This window comes from Anomalospiza imberbis, unplaced genomic scaffold (genome assembly GCF_031753505.1).
Source record: "Anomalospiza imberbis isolate Cuckoo-Finch-1a 21T00152 unplaced genomic scaffold, ASM3175350v1 scaffold_100, whole genome shotgun sequence".
In the NCBI taxonomy this organism is placed as follows: domain Eukaryota; kingdom Metazoa; phylum Chordata; class Aves; order Passeriformes; family Viduidae; genus Anomalospiza; species Anomalospiza imberbis.
The window spans coordinates 147952-164747 of record NW_027099389.1 but is presented as its reverse complement, the minus strand read 5'-3'; the positions used below and the strand labels follow the sequence as shown (position 1 = coordinate 164747).

Below are 16796 nucleotides of genomic sequence, written 5' to 3'. Positions count from 1 at the left end.
CGCGCAATTGCCCAAATTTGGGCTTTTTTCACCCAAATTTTGGGGGTTTCTCCTCCGGTTTTGGGATTTCCCAAAATCCTGGGGTTTTCCCCAAAAATTTTTGGGGTTTTTCCCGCTCAAATTTGGGGTTTTCTGTCCAATTTTTGGGGTTTTTCACCCAAATTTTTGGGGTTTTTCCCGAAATTCTTGGGGTTTTTTCACCCAAATTTGGTTTTTTTCACCCAAATTTTTGGTTTTTTCACCCAAATTTCGGGGGTTTCTCTTCCGGTTTTGGGATTTCCCAAAATTTTGGTTTTCCCCAAAAATTTTTGGGGTTTTTCCCGATCAAATTTGGGGTTTTCTCTCCAATTTTTGGGGTTTTCTGTCCAATTTTTGGGGTTTTTCCTGAAATTCTTGGGGTTTTTTCACCCAAATTTTTGGTTTTTTCACCCAAATTTCGGGGGTTTCTCCTCCGGTTTTGGGATTTCCCAAAATCCTGGGTTTCCCCAAAAATTTTTGGGGTTTTTCCCGCTCAAATTTGGGGTTTTCTCTCCAATTTTTGGGGTTTTTCACCCAAATTTTGGGGGTTTTTCCTAAAATTCTTGGGGTTTTTTCACCCAAATTTTTGGTTTTTTCACCCAAATTTTGGGGGTTTCTCCTCCGATTTTGGGATTTCCCAAAATTCTGGGTTTTCCCCAAAAAAATTTTGGGGATTTTCACCCAAATTTTTGGGGTTTTTCCCGAAGTTCTTGGGGTTTTTCACCCAAATTTGGCGTTTTTCACCCAAATTTTTGGTTTTTTTCACCCAAATTTCGGGAGTTTCTCTTCCGGTTTTGGGATTTCCCAAAATTCTGGGGTTTCCCCAAAAATTTTTGGGGTTTTTCCCGCTCAAATTTGGGGTTTTCTCTCCAATTTTTGGGTTTTTCACCCAAATTCTTGGGGTTTTTCCCAAAATTCTTGGGGTTTTTTCACCCAAATTTGGTTTTTTCCACCCAAATTTTTGGTTTTTTTCACCCAAATTTTGGGGGTTTCTCCTCCGGTTTTGGGATTTCCCAAAATCTGGGGTTTTCCCCAAAAATTTTTGGGGTTTTTCCCGCTCAAATTTGGGGTTTTCTGTCCAATTTTTGGGGTTTTTCACCCAAATTTTTGGGGTTTTTCCCGAAGTTCTTGGGGTTTTTTCACCCAAATTTGGTTTTTTTCACCCAAATTTTTGGTTTTTTTTCACCCAAATTTCGGGGGTTTTTCCTCCGGTTTTGGGATTTCCCAAAATTCTGGGGTTTTCCCAAAAATTTTTGGGGTTTTTCCCGCTCAAATTTGGGGTTTTCTGTCCAATTTTTGGGGTTTTTCCCGGAATTCTTGGGTTTTTTTCACCCAAATTTTGTTGTTTTCACCCTAATTTTTGGTTTTTTTCACCCAAATTTTGGGGGTTTCTCTTCCGGTTTTGGGATTTTCCAAAATTTTTGGGGTTTTTTTCCAAAATTTTGGGGTTTTACCCACAAATTTTTGGGGATTTTCCTCAAAATTTTGAGGTTTTTCGTCTCAATTTTGGGATTTTTGGTTTCCTCTCAAATTTTGGTTTTTTCCCCCAAATTTTTGAGGTTTTCCCCCAATTTTTTGGGGTTTTTCCTTCCAATTTTGGGCTTCTCCCCTCGCAATTTTGGGATTTTCCTCCATTTTTTGGGGGTTTCCCCCCAAACTTTTGGGGTTTCACCCCCTCAGCTTTGAGTTTTTCCCTCCCAATTTTGGGATTTTCTCCAAATTTTGGGGTTTTCGCCCCAGGTTTTTGGGGTTCCCCCCCTCAATTTTGGGTTTTTCTCCCCAGTTTTGGGCTTTTCCCCGGATTTTGGTCTTTCCCAAAATTTGGAGGTCCCCATTTCCCTCCCCCCTCCCAGATTTTGGGGTCCCCCCCACCCCAAATAAAGCACGAAAATGACGAGCAGGCGACTCAGAGTTTTTATTTCGGGGAGTTTTGGGAAATTTTGGGAATTTTGGGGGGGAATTTCGGGCACCCAGGGCTCAATTTTGGGGTCCCACCCCCATTTTTGGGGCTCCCACCCCCATTTTTTTGGGGTCCCACCCCCATTTTTGGCTCCCAGGACTCAATTTTTGGGGTCCCAGCACCCATTTTTAGGGTCCCACCCCCATTTTTGGCTCCCAGAACTCAATTTTTGGGGTCCTATCCCCAATTTTCGGGGTCCCAGCACCCATTTTTGGCACCCGAGGGCTTAAGTTTGGGGTCCCACCCCCATTTTTTGGGGTCCCAGCACCCATCTTTGGGGTCCCAGCACCCATTTTTGGCACCTGAGGGTTTAAATTTGAGGTCCGACCCCCATTTTTGGCTCCCAGGACTCAATTTTGGGGTCCCACCCCCATTTTTTGGGGTCCCACCCACATTTTTGGTTCCCAGGACTCAATTTTTGGGGTCCCAGCACCTATTTTTGGCACCCGAGGGCTTAAATTTGGGGTCTCACCCCCATTTTTGGCACCCCAGGGATCAATTTTTGGGGTCCCACCCCCAATTTTCAGGGTCCCATCACCCATTTTTGGGGTCCCACCCACATTTTTGGGGCCCCAGGGTTTCAGTTTGGGGCTTTCACCCCCATTTTTGGGGGTCCCATCCCAAATTTTTGGGGTCCCACCCCCATTTTTTGGGGGTCCCACTCCCATTTTTTTGGGGTCCCACCCCGATTTTTTTGGGGTCCCACCCCCCTGTCAGGGGTTCCCACACCCCATTTTTGGGGTCACCCCCATTTTGGACACTGAAATCTGGGCTTTTCACCCTAAAACATGAACCAGCACCCCCTAAATCCGGGTTTTAACCCCAAAACTCCTCAAATCCTGGCGTTTTCACCCCAAAGTCCTCCCGGGACCCCAAATCCTGGCGTTTTTCACCCCAAAACCCGCAGCAGCAGGACCCCAAATCCTGGCGTTTTCACCCCGAAGTCGGGCCTGGGACCCCAAATCCTGGCCTTTTCACCCCAAAAGCAGCAGCAGGACCCCAAATTCCGGTGTTTTCACCCCAAAAGCAGCAGCTGGACCCCAAATCCTGGCGTTCTCACCCCGAAGTCGGGCCTGGGACCCCAAATTCCGGCGTTTTCACCCCAAAACCCGCAGCAGCAGGACCCCAAATCCTGGCGTTGTCACCCCAAAACCCGCAGCAGCCGGACCCCAAATCCTGGGGTTCTCACCCCAAAACCCGCAGCAGCCGGACCCCAAATTCCGGCGTTTTCACCCCAAAACCCGCAGCAGCCGGACCCCAAATCCTGGCGTTTTCACCCCGAAGTCGGGCCCAGGACCCCAAATTCCGGCGTTTTCACCCCAAAACCTGCAGCAGCAGGACCCCAAATTTTGGCGTTCTCAACCCAAAACCCGCAGCAGCAGGACCCCAAATTTTGGCATTCTTACCCCAAAACCCACAGCAGGACCCCAAATCCTGGCATTTTCACCCCGAAGTCCAGCCCAGGACCCCAAATCCTGGCCTTTTCACCCCAAAAGCAGCAGCAGGACCCCAAATCCTGGGGTTCTCACCCCAAAACCCGCAGCAGCCGGACCCCAAATCCTGGCGTTCTCACCCCGAAGTCGGGCCTGGGACCCCAAATTCTGGCGTTTTCACCCCAAAACCCGCAGCAGCAGGACCCCAAATCCTGGCGTTCTCACCCCAAACCCGCAGCAGCCGGACCCCAAATCCTGGGGTTCTCACCCCAAAACCCGCAGCAGCCGGACCCCAAATCCTGGCCTTTTCACCCCGAAGTCGGGCCCGTAACCCCAAATCCTGGCGTTTTCACTCTGAAGTCGGGCCTGGGACCCCAAATTCCGGCGTTTTCACCCCAAAACCCGCAGCAGCAGGGCCGCCCCCAGCAGCAGCCCCGGGGTCCCCCGCGGTGCCAGCCCCGCGCCCCCCGTGTCCCCTCCCGGGCCGGGGGCCAGCGGCCGCGGCCAGCCCGGGGGCGGCTCCCCGAGGTCACAGGGGTCCCCGGGGGGGCTCGGGGGTGGCCCGGGGGCCGTCGGGGGTGGCCCGGGGCGCGTCGTGGGGGGGCGGGCGCGGGGCCAGCTCGGGGACGAGGGACAGGATCCAGGAGAGGTGAGGGGACACCCCCGTGTAGACCCCGGGGCGCCCGGGGACCCCGCAGGCGTCGCCCCAGCTCACCACGCCCGCCAGGTGCCAGGTGCCACCGAGGCGGCAGGCCAGGGGACCCCCGGAGTCGCCCTGGGGACAGAGGGGACATGGGGACATTGAGGGATTGGGGACATTGGGGACACTGGGGACACGGGGAACCCGCTAGGTGCCACTGAGGTGGCAGGCGAGGGGACCCCCGGAGTCGCCCTGGGGACAGAGGGGACAGAGGGGACATGGGGACATCAGGACATTGGGGACACTGGGGACACTGAGGGCATGGGGACCCGCCAGGTGCCACCGAGGTGGCAGGCGAGGGGACCCCCGGAGTCGCCCTGGGGACAGAGGGGACATTGGGGACATTGGGGACATTGAGGGGACATTGGGGACACTGGAGACATTGGGGGGACACTGGGGAACTGGGGACACTGGGGACATTGAGGGATTGGGGAAATTGGGGACATTGAGGAGACATTTGGGATTGGGGACATTGGGGGTTGGGGACATTGGGGACACGGGGACCCCGCCAGGTGCCACCGAGGCAGCAGGCCAGGGGACCCCCGGAGTCGCCCTGGGGACAGAGGGGACATTGGGGGGACACTGGGGACATTGAGGGGACACTGGGGACACTGAGGCGACATTGGGGACACAGTGAGGATGATGAGGGACATTGGGGTGCTCAGAGGGGACACAGAGGGACCCTGGGGACACTGGGGGTGGGCGGGGACACGGGGAGGTGACAGCGGTGACAGGGAGGTGACAGTGGTGACAGGGAGGTGACAGTGGTGACAGAGGTGACAGCACAGGGGAGGTGACAGCGGCACAGGGGAGGTGACAGCGGCACGGGGAGGTGACAGCACAGGGAGGTGACAGTGGCACAGTGAGGTGACAGTGGTGACAGGGGAGGTGACAGCGGTGACAGGGAGGTGACAGCGGCACAGGGGAGGTGACAGCACAGGGGAAGTGACAGCGGTGACGGAGGCAGTGACAGTGGTGACAGTGAGGTGACAGTGGCACAGGGGAGGTGACAGCGGTGACAGGGAGGTGACAGCGGTGACGGGGAGGTGACAGCGGTGACGGGGAGGTGACAGCGGCACAGGGAGGTGACAGAGGCACAGGGAGGTGACAGCGGCACAGGGAGGTGACAGCGGCACAGGGGAGGTGACAGCGGTGACAGGGAGGTGACAGCACAGGGGGAGGTGACAGTGGTGACAGGTGACAGCGGCACAGGGAGGTGACAGAGGCACAGGGAGGTGACAGCACAGGGGAGGTGACAGCGGCACAGGGAGGTGACAGCGGTGACAGGGAGGTGACAGCGGTGACAGTGAGGTGACAGCGGTGATGGAGGAGGTGACAGCGGCACAGGGGAGGTGACAGCAGTGACAGGGAGGTGACAGCGGTGATGGAGGAGGTGACAGCGGCACAGGGGAGGTGACAGCAGTGACAGGGAGGTGACAGCGGTGATGGAGGAGGTGACAGCGGCACAGGGGAGGTGACAGCACAGGGGAGGTGACAGCGGTGACAGGTGACAGCAGCACAGGGAGGTGACAGTGGTGACAGGGAGGTGACAGCGGCACAGGGAGGTGACAGCACAGGGGAGGTGACAGCGGCACAGGGAGTTGACAGTGGCACAGGGGAGGTGACAGCGGCACAGGGAGGTGACAGCGGTGACAGAGGGAGGTGACAGCGGCACAGGGAGGTGACAGCACAGGGGAGGTGACAGCAGCACGGGGAGGTGACAGCGGTGGCACCCACCTGGCAGGCGTCGCGCTGGCCCTGCGGCAGGCCTGCGCAGATGGTGTCCCCCGCGGGCGTGCCCAGCCCGTCGCGGCGTGTCCCCGCCGCCGTCCCCGAGGCGTAGAGGCAGCGGCAGAGCCGCGGGCTCAGCAGCGGCACCTCCAGCTGCTGCAGCGTCTTGGGGGGCGGCAGCGGCACTGCGGGGACGGCGCCGTCACCCCCGTGTCCCCGGGCACGCCGCGCTCGCGGTCAGGCCACCCAAGAGGCGCCCGGCTCGCCCCGGTGCCACCCACCGGCGGTGCGGACGTGTCCCCAGCTGGTGTCCCCAGTGTCCCCAATGTCCCCCAATCCCCCCGGAGTCCCCAATCCCCCCAATCCCTCCGGTGTCCCCCCGGTGTCCCAGTGCCACCCACCGGCGGTGTGGACGTGTCCCCAGCCGGTGACCCCGGTGTCCCCAATGTCCCCAATCCCCCCCGGTGTCCCCCAATCCCCCCAATCCCCCCGGTGTCCCTGGTGTCCTGGTGCCACCCACCGGCGGTGCGGACGTGTCCCCAGCCGGTGTCCCCGGTGTCCCCAATCCCCCCCGGTGACCCCGGTGTCCCCGGTTCCCCTGGTGTCCCCAATGTCCCCTATCCCCCCGGTGTCCCCAATGTCCCCAATGTCCCCAATCCCCCCCGGTCCCCCCGGTGTCCCGGTGCCACCCACCAGCGGTGCGGACGTGTCCCCAGCCGGTGACCCCGGTGTCCCCAATGTCCCCAATCGCCCCGGTGTCCCCGGTGTCCCCAATCCCCCTGGTGTCCCCGGTGTCCCCGTTGTCCCCCCGGTGTCCCGGTGCCACCCACCAGCGGTGCGGACGTGTCCCCAGCCGGTGACCCCAGTGTCCCCAATGTCCCCGGTGATCCCGGTGTCCCCAATCCCCCCGGTGTCCCCGGTGTCCCCAATGTCCCCGGTGTCCCCAATCCCCCCGGTGTCCCCGGTGTCCCGGTGCCACCCACCGGCGGTGCGGACGTGTCCCCAGCCAGTGACCCCGGTGACCCCAGTGTCCCCAATCCCCCCGGTGTCCCCAATCCCCCCGGTGTCCCCAATCCCCGCGGTGTCCCCGGTGTCCCCCCGGTGTCCCGGTGTCACCCACCGGCGGTGCGGACGTGTCCCCAGCCGGTGTCCCCGGTGTCCCCAACGTCCCCAATCCCCCCGGTGTCCCCGGTGTCCCCAATCCCTCCGGTGTCCCCCCGGTGTCCCGGTGCCACCCACCGGCGGTGCGGACGTGTCCCCAGCCGGTCCCCCCAGTGTCCCCAATCCCCCCGGTGTCCCCGGTGTCCCCGGTGTCCCCAATCCCCCCGGTGTCCCCCCGGTGTCCCGGTGCCACCCCACCGGCGGTGCAGACGTGTCCCCAGCCGGTGTCCCCAATCCCCCCGGTGTCCCCGGTGTCCCCCCGGTGTCCCGGTGCCACCCACCGGCGGTGCGGACGTGTCCCCAGCCGGTGACGGTGCAGTTCAGGCCGGGCTCGAAGGTCACCTCGGCCGAGGGGACGCACACGGGCCGTACCAAGCGCGAGGGGCTGGCGGGGGGCTCCAGCCGGGCCAGCGCCAGGTCCCCGGCCGCGGCCCCGCCGTGCCGCTCGCTGTCGCGATAGTCGCCGTAGTCGCGATAGGCCGGGTGGCGCGCGACGGAGGCCACGCCCCTCACCTGGGCGTCCGGGGGCGGGGCCAGGAGCTGCAGCACCCCCAGCGTCACGCGGTACTCGCGGAGGGGGTTCTCCCTGCGGGGATTTGGGGTGAGAAAAGGGGATTTGGGGTCAGGAGCGGGGATTTGGGGTGAGGAAAGGGGATTTGGGGTCAGGAACGGGGATTTGGGGTCAGGAACGGGGATTTGGGGTGAGGAGTTGGGATTTGGGGTCAGCAACAGGGATTTGGGGGGATTTGGGGTCAGGAGTGGGGATTTGGGGTGAGGAACGGGGGATTTGGGGTCAGGAGTTGGGATTTGGGGTGAGAAAAGGGGATTCGGGGTCAGGAATGGGGATTTGGGGTCAGGAGTTGGGATTTGGGGTGAGAAAAGGGGATTTGGGTCAGGAGCGGGGATTTGGGGTGAGGAATGGGGATTTGGGGTCAGGAACGGGGATTTGGGGTCAGGAGTTGGGATTTGGGGTGAGAAAAGGGGATTTGGGGTCAGGAGCGGGGATTTGGGGTGAGGAGTTGGGATTTGGGGTGAGGAGCGGGGATTTGGGGTTAGGAATTGGGATTTGGGGTCAGGAGCGGGGATTTGGGGTGAGGAACGGGGATTTGGGGTGAGGAGTTGGGGTTTGGGGTCAGGAACGGGGATTTGGGGTGAGGAACGGAGATTTGGGGTCAGGAACAGGGATTTGGGGTGAGGAACGGGGATTTGGGGTGAGGAGCGGGGATTTGGGGTGAGGAGCGGGGATTTGGGGTCAGGAACGGGGATTCGGGGTGAGGAGCAGGGATTTGGGGTGAGGAGTTGGGGTTTGGGGCGAGGAACGGGGATTTGGGGTGAGGAGCGGGGATTTGGGGTCAGGAACGGGGATTTGGGGTGAGGAAAGGGGATTTGGGGTGAGGAACGGGGATTTGGGGTGAGGAGCGGGGATTTGGGGTGAGAAAAGGGGATTTGGGGTCAGGAGTTGGGATTTGGGGTAAGGAGCGGGGATTTGGGGTCAGGAGCGGGGATTTGGGGTGAGGAAAGGGGATTTGGGGTGAGGAGCAGGGATTTGGGGTGAGGAGTTGGGGTTTGGGGCGAGGAACGGGGATTTGGGGTGAGGAGCGGGGATTTGGGGTCAGGAACGGGGATTTGGGGTGAGGAAAGGGGATTTGGGGTGAGGAACGGGGATTTGGGGTGAGGAGCGGGGATTTGGGGTGAGGAGCGGGGATTTGGGGTGAGGAGCGGGGATTTGGGGTGAGGAGCGGGGATTTGGGGTCAGGAGTTGGGATTTGGGGTCAGGAACGGGGATTTGGGGTGAGGAGTGGGGATTTGGGGTGAGGAACGGGGATTTGGGGTGAGGAGTTGGGGTTTGGGGTCAGGAGCGGGGATTTGGGGTGAGGAACGGGGATTTGGGGTCAGGAGCGGGGATTTGGGGTCAGGAGTTGGGGTTTGGGGTGAGGAGCGGGGATTTGGGGTGAGGAACGGGGATTTGGGGTCAGGAGTTGGGATTTGGGGTCAGGGTTTGGGGAATTGGGTTTTTGGGGGGATTTGGGGCCAGGAATTGGGGTTTTGGGGGGATTTGGGTTCAGGAATTGGGGGTTTTGGGGGGGATTAAGGTTTTTTGGGGGGATTTGGGGTCAGGGTTTGGGGAATTGGGGTTTTGGGGTGATTTGGGGTCAGGAATTGGGGATTTGGGGGGATTTGGGGTCACGAATTGGGGAATTGGGATTTTTGGGGGATTTGGGGTCTGGATTTGGGGTTTTGGGGGGATTTGGGGTCAGGAATTGTGGTTTTGGGGGGGGATTTTTGGGTTTTTGGGGGGATTTGGGGTCAGGAATTGGGGGAATTGGGGAGATTTGGGGTTTTTAGGTGGATTTTGGGGTCGGGAATTGGGGGGTTTGGGTTTTTTGGGGGGATTTTGGGGAGGGGGTTCTCCCTACGGGGAATTGGGGGGTTGGGCAGGATTTGGGGGGGATTTGTGGCAAACTCAGGGGTAATTTTGGGGTAAATTCAGGGTTTTTTGGGTATAAACCCGGCAGAATTTTGGGGTAAATCTTGGGGTATTTTTGGGGATATTTTGGGGGAAGCCCAGGGTAATTTTGGGGTGTTTTTTGGGGCCGTTCCCAGTATTTTATGGCAAATCTCAGGGGTCTTTTTGGGGCTATTTCAGGGTGAATTTGGGTGTTTTTGGGGCTATTTCAGGTTAAATTTGGGGGTGATTTTGGGGGTGTTCCAGGGTGATTTTGGGCTGTTTTTGGGGTTCTTCCAGGGTGATTTTGGGGGTATTCCAGGGTGAATTTGGGGGTGTTTTTGGGCTATTTCAGGGTGAATTTGGGGGTGTTTTTGGGCTATTCCTGGGTGATTTTTTGCTGGTTTTGGGGGCTGTATCGGGGTGAATTTTGGGCTGTTTTTTGGGGTATTCCAGGGTGACTTTGGGGGGTGGTTTTGGGGCTGTATCAGGTTGAATTTTAGCCTGTTTTTTGGGGTATTCCAGGGTGATTTTGGGGCTGTATCAGGGTGAATTTTGGGCTGGTTTTGGGGGTATTCCAGGGTGATTTTGGGATGTTTTTGGGGTTATTCCAGGATGATTTTGGGCGGGTTGTGGGGCTGTATCAGGGTGAATTTTGGGCTGTTTTTGGGGCTATTCCTGGGTGATTTTGGGCTGTTTTGGGGCTGTATCAGGGTGAATTTTGGGCTGTTTTTGGGGGTATTCCTGGGTGATTTTGGGCTGGTTTTGGGGGCTGTATCAGGGTGAATTTTAGCCAGTTTTTTTGGGCTATTCCAGGGTAATTTTTGGGGCTATATCAGGGTGATTTTGGGCTGGTTTTGGGGCTATTCCAGGGTGATTTTGGGATGTTTTTGGGGCTATATCAGGGTGAATTTTGGGCTGTTTTTGGGGCTATTCCAGGGTGGAACTTGGGCCTGTTTTTGGGGCTATATCAGGGTGAATTTTGGGCTGGTTTTGGGGCTATTCCAGGGTGACTTTGGCGGTGTTCCAGGGTGGAACTTGGGGCTGTTTTTGGGGGTATTCCAGGGTGATTTTGGGGGTATTCCAGGGTGAATTTTGGGGGTGTTCCAGGGTGATTTTGGGCTGGTTTTGGGGCTATTCCCGGGTGACTTTGGGGGTATTCCAGGGTGACTTTGGGGCTATTTCAGGGTGAATTTTGGGCTGTTTTTGGGGCTATTCCAGGGTGATTTTTGGCTGTTTTTGGGGTTCTTCCAGGGTAATTTTGGGGCTATTTCAGGGTGAATTTTGGGCTGTTTTTGGGGCTATTCCAGGGTGATTTTGGGCTGGTTTTGGGGCTGTATCGGGGTGAATTTTAGCCTGTTTTTGGGGCTATATCAGGGTGATTTGGGGCTGTTTTTGGGGCTATATCAGGGTGATTTTGGGGGTATTCCAGGGTGAATTTTGGGCTGTTTTTTGGGGGTATATCAGGGTGAATTTTGGGGGTGTTCCTGGGTGATTTTGGGAGTGTTCCAGGGTGATTTTGGGCTGGTTTTGGGGCTGTATCGGGGTGAATTTTGGGCTGTTTTTGGGGTTATTCCTGGGTGACTTTGGGGGTGTTCCAGGGTGATTTTGGGGCTATATCAGTGTGAATTTTGGGCTGTTTTTGGGGTATTCCAGGGTGATTTTGGGGGTGTATCAGGGTGATTTTGGGCTGTTTTTTGGGGTTCTTCCAGGGTGATTTTGGGAGTATATCAGAGTGAATTTTGGGCTGTTTTTGGGGCTATTCCTGGGTGACTTTGGGGGTGTTCCTGGGTGATTTTGGGCTGGTTTTGGGGCTGTATCGGGGTGAATTTTGGGCTGTTTTTTGGGGGTGTTCCCGGGTGACTTTGGGGGTGCTCCAGGGTGATTTTGGGCTGGTTTTGGGGCTGTATCGGGGTGAATTTTGGGCTGTTTTTTGGGGGTGTTCCCGGGTGACTTTGGGGGTGCTCCAGGGTGGAACTTGGGCTTGTTTTTGGGGCTATATCAGGGTGATTTTTGGGCTGTTTTTGGGGCTATTCCCGGGTGACTTTGGGGATATTCCAGGGTGATTTTGGGGGTGTTCCCGGGTGATTTTGGGCTGGTTTTGGGGCTGTAGCGGGGTGAATTTTGGGCTGTTTTTTGGGGGTGTTCCCGGGTGACTTTGGGGGTGCTCCAGGGTGGAACGCGGGGCCGTTTTTGGGGTACTCACGGCGGGAAGCAGTGCGCAGCTGTCAGCACCCCAGGCCGGGGCGATCAGGGCCCCGCCGCAGACGTGGCGGCCCCGGAAGGCCACGCTGACCGTCCAGGGCCACTGGCCCTCCTGAGCCCCCGAGCCGCCCACCACGCGCCGGTGCACGGGCGTCCCGCACGGCACTGAGGGGGTTAACAGGGTGCGGGGCTCAGGGACAGCCCGGAAACGGCCCCCAGACCCAAATCGGGGGAGACCCCCCTGAGGGCCGGGGAGGGGAGACTGAAGGGGTCCCCAAAAATGGGATTTGGGGTGAAAGGGGTCCCAGAAATGGGATTTGGGGTGAAAGGATCCCCAAAAATGGGATTTGGGGTTAAAGGGGTCCCCAAAATGGGATTTGGGGTTAAAGGGGTCCCCAAAAATGGGATTTGGGGTGAAAGGATCACTAAAAATGGGATTTGGGGTTAAAGGATCACTAAAAATGGGATTTGGGGTTAAAGGATCCCCAAAAATGGGATTTGGGGTGAAAGGGGTCCCAAAAATGGGATTTGGGGTGAAAGGGGTCCCAGAAATGGGATTTGGGGTTAAAGGATCCCAAAAATGGGATTTGGGGTGAAAGCATCCCCAGAAATGGGATTTGGGGTGAAAGGGGTCCCAGAAATGGGATTTGGGGTGAAAGGATCCCCAAAAATGGGATTTGGGGTTAAAGGGGTCCCCAAAAATGGGATTTGGGGTTAAAGGGGTCCCCAAAAATGGGATTTGGGGTGAAAGGATCACTAAAAATGGGATTTGGGGTTAAAGGATCACTAAAAATGGGATTTGGGGTTAAAGGATCCCCAAAAATGGGATTTGGGGTGAAAGGGGTCCCAAAAATGGGATTTGGGGTGAAAGGGGTCCCAGAAATGGGATTTGGGGTTAAAGGATCCCAAAAATGGGATTTGGGGTGAAAGCATCCCCAGAAATGGGATTTGGGGTGAAAGGGGTCCCAAAAATGGGATTTGGGGTGAAAGGGGGTCCCAGAAATGGGATTTGGGGTTAAAGGATCCCAAAAATGAGATTTGGGCTGAAAGGATCCCCAAAAATGGGATTTGGGGTTAAAGGGGTCCCCAAAATGGGATTTGGGGTGAAAGGATCCCCAAAAAATGGGATTTGGGGGTTAAAGGATCCCCAAAAATGGGATTTGGGGTTAAAGGATCACTAAAAATGGGATTTGGGGTTAAAGGATCCCAAAAATGGGATTTGGGGTGAAAGGGGTCCCAGAAATGGGATTTGGGGTGAAAGGGGTCCCAGAAATGGGATTTGGGGTTAAAGGATCCCAAAAATGGGATTTGGGGTGAAAGGATCACTAAAAATGGGATTTGGGGTTAAAGGATCCCCAAAAATGGGATTTGGGGGTGAAAGGGGTCCCAAAAATGGGATTTGGGGTTAAAGGATCCCAAAAATGGGATTTGGGGTGAAAGGGGTCCCAAAAATGGGATTTGGGGTGAAAGGGGTCCCAGAAATGGGATTTGGGGTGAAAGGATCCCCAAAAATGGGATTTGGGGTTTAAAGGGGTCCCCAAAAATGGGATTTGGGGTCAAAGGATCCCAAAAATGGGATTTGGGGTTAAAGGATCACTAAAAATGGGATTTGGGGTTAAAGGATCATTAAAAATGGGATTTGGGGTGAAAGGATCCCAAAAATGGGATTTGGGGTTAAAGGGGTCCCAAAAATGGGATTTGGGGTGAAAGGGGTCCCCAAAAATGGGATTTGGGGTTAAAGGATCCCCAAAAATGGGATTTGCGGTTAAAGGATCCTAAAAATGGGATTTGGGGTGAAAGGATCCCAAAAATGGGATTTGGGTTGAAAGGATCCCCAAAAATGGGATTTGTCTGAAAGGGGTCCCCAAAAATGGGATTTTGGGTGAAAGCATCCCCAGAAATGGGACCCACCCCCCCCTAAAAAATGAGATTCCCAAATATGGGCCCCCCCCTCCGAAATATGAGATCGTCAAAAAATGGGGACCCCAAAAATTCGAATCCCAAAAATGGGACCCCTCCCCTTAAACCATGGGACCCCCAAAAAATGGGACCGCTCCCTTAAACCATGGGCTCCCCAAAAATGGGACCCCTACCCTTAAACCATGGGACCCCCAAAAATGGGACCCCCAAAAATGGGACCCCTCCCCTTAAACCATGGGACCCCCAAAAATGGGACCCCTCCCGTTTAAACCATGGGACCCCCAAAAATGGGACCCCTCCCCTTAAACCATGGGACCCCCAAAAATGGAACCCCCCCCCTTAAACCATGGGACCCCCCAAAAATGGGACCCCCAAGAATGGGACCCCTCCCCTTAAACCATAGGACCCCTCCCGTTTAAACTATGGGACCCCCAAAAATGGGACCCCTCCCCTTAAACCATGGGACCCCCAAAAATGGGACCCGCTCCCCTTAAACCATGGGCTCCCCAAAAATGGGACCCGCTCCCCTTACGGCACCCCAGAATTTTGGACCCCCCCTCACCTGCGTCATCCTCTGCTGCCACCCCCCAGTGACCTGTGAGGGACAAGGGGGGGGGTGATGACGTCATAGACCCCCTTTTGGGGACACCCCCTGAGGGTCAGACCCCCATTTGGGGACCCCCCTGAGGGTGATGACGTCATAAACCCCCCATTTAGGGACCCCATGAGGATGATGACATCATAAACCCCCATTTAGGGACCCCCCCCGAGGGTGATGATGTCATAACTCCCTCATTTAAGGACCCCCATGAGGATGATGATGTCATAAACCCCCTATTTAGGGACTCCCCTGAGAGTCAGACCCCCATTTTGGGACCCCCCTGAGGATGATGATGATGTCATAACCCCCCGTTTTTGGGACCCCCCTGAGGATGATGATGATGTCATAACCCCCCCCATTTAGGGACACCCATGAGGATGATGACGTCATAACCCCCCCATTTAGGGACCCCCATGAGGGTCAGACCCCCATTTTGGGACCCTCCCCTGAGGATGATGACGTCATAAACCCCCTATTTAGGGATCCCCATTTAGGGACCCCCCGAGGGTGATGACGTCATAACCCCCTCATTTAGGGACTCCCCTGAGGGTCAGACCCCCATTTTGGGACCCCCCCCTGAGGATGATGACGTCATTACCCCCCATTTTCGGGACCCCCCTGAGGATGATGATGATGTCATAACCCCCCCCATTTAGGGACTCCCCTGAGGGTCAGACCCTCATTTAGGGACCCCCCTGAGGATGATAATGACATCATAACCCCCTATTTAGGGACCCCCATGAGGATGATGACATCATAAACCCGCCATTTAGGGACCCCCCTGAGGATGATGATGATGATGATGTCATAACCCCTAATTTAGGGACCCCCCCCCTGAGGGTCAGACCCCCATTTGGGGACCCCCCGAGGGTGACGATGTCATAACCTCCCCATTTAGGGGCCTCCATTTGGGGAGCCCTCCCTGAGGGTGATGACGTCATAACCCCCCATTTAGGGACCCCCCCTGAGGGTGATGATGTCATAACCCCCCCATTTAGGGACCCCCCCTGAGGACGATGACGTCATAACCCCCCATTTAGGGACCCCCCTGAGGGTCAGACCCCCATTTTGGGACCCCCGCTGAGGATGATGACGTCATAACCCCCCGTTTTCGGGACCCCCCTGAGGATGATGATGACGTCATAACCCCCCCATTTTCGGGACCTCTCTGAGGATGATGATGATGATGTCATAACCCCCCCATTTTGGGACCCCCCCCGAGGGTGATGATGTCATAACCCCCCCCATTTAGGAACACCCCCCCCCCCCCGAGGATGATGACCTCATCCCCCCCCAATTTTGGGCTCCCCCCACCCCCGAGTGACCTGGCCGGCCAGCAGGGACACCCCGACATCCGGGATGGCACCGGGCATCCGGGGCGAGCCGGAAAAACCGGCCCCAGGAATGTGCGCCGTGGGGCCAGGGGGGCGTGACCCCCTCCACCCCCCCCCGTGCCCTGCCCGTGTCACCTGCCTGGGACATCCGCGTCCCCTCTGACCCCCCGTGTCACCTCTGACCCCCCCGTGTCACCTCTGACCCTCTGACCCCCCCCCTTGTTACCTCTGACCCCCCCTGTGTCCCCTGACCCCCCCTGTGTCACCTCTGACCCCCCCCGTGTCACCTCTGACCCTCTGACCCCCCCCTTGTTACCTCTGACCCCCCCTGTGTCCCCTGACCCCCCCTGTGTCACCTCTGACCCCCCCGCGTCCCCTCTGACCCCCCCTTGTCACCTCTGACCCCCCCGTGTCCCCTCTGACCCCCCCCCTTGTCACCTCTGACCCCCCTTGTCCCCTCTGACCCCCCCCTTGTCCCCTCTGACCCCCCCCCTTGTCACCTCTGACCCCCCCGTGTCACCTCTGACCCCCCCTTGTCACCTGTGACACCCCCCTTGTTACCTCTGACCCCCCCCTTGTCACCTCTGACCCCCCCGTGTCACCTCTGACCCCCCCTTGTCACCTCTGACACCCCGTGTCACCTCTGACCCCCCCCTTGTCCCCTCTGACCCCCCCGTGTCACCTCTGACCCCCCCCGTGTCCCCTCTGACCCCCCCCTTGTCACCCTCTGACCCTCTGACCCCCCCCATGTCACCTCTGACCCCCCCCTTGTCACCTCTGACCCCCCCGTGTCCCCTATGACCCCCCCAAGTCCCCTCTGACCCCCATGTGTCCCCTCTGACCCCCCCCGTGTCCCCTGTGACCCCCCCTTGTCACCTCTGACCCCCCCGCGTCACCTCTGACCCTCTGACCCCCCCGTGTCCCCTCTGACCCCCCCAGTGTCACCTCTGACCCTCTGACCCCCCCCTTGTCACCTCTGACCCCCCCAGTGTCACCTCTGACCCCCCCGTGTCCCCTCTGACCCCCCCGCGTCCCCTCTGATCCCCCCCTTGTCACCTCTGACCCCCCTTGTCACCTCTGACCCCCCCTTGTCACCTCTGACCCCTCCTGTGTCCCCTCTGACCCCCCTTGTCACCTCTGACCCCCCCCGTGTCACCTCCGACCCCCCCGTGTCCCCTCTGACCCCCCCCCTTGTCACCTCTGACCCCCCCGTGTCCCCTCTGACCCCCCCCTTGTCACCTCTGACCCCCCCTTGTCCCCTCTGACCCCCCTTGTCCCCTCAAATTC

The 16796-nt window shown here is 57.5% G+C and overlaps 1 protein-coding gene across 1 annotated transcript; it reads right to left on the bottom strand.

Moving 5' to 3' along the window:
* Positions 1–3940: 3940 nt before the first annotated feature.
* LOC137465652 (prostasin-like) lies at positions 3941–14203 on the bottom strand. Its single transcript, XM_068177717.1, is given in 6 exon segments — positions 3941–4186; positions 5849–6027; positions 7285–7589; positions 11656–11684; positions 11686–11819; positions 14137–14203. Coding segments are annotated over 6 exon segments (960 nt in total).
* Positions 14204–16796: the final 2593 nt, after the last annotated feature.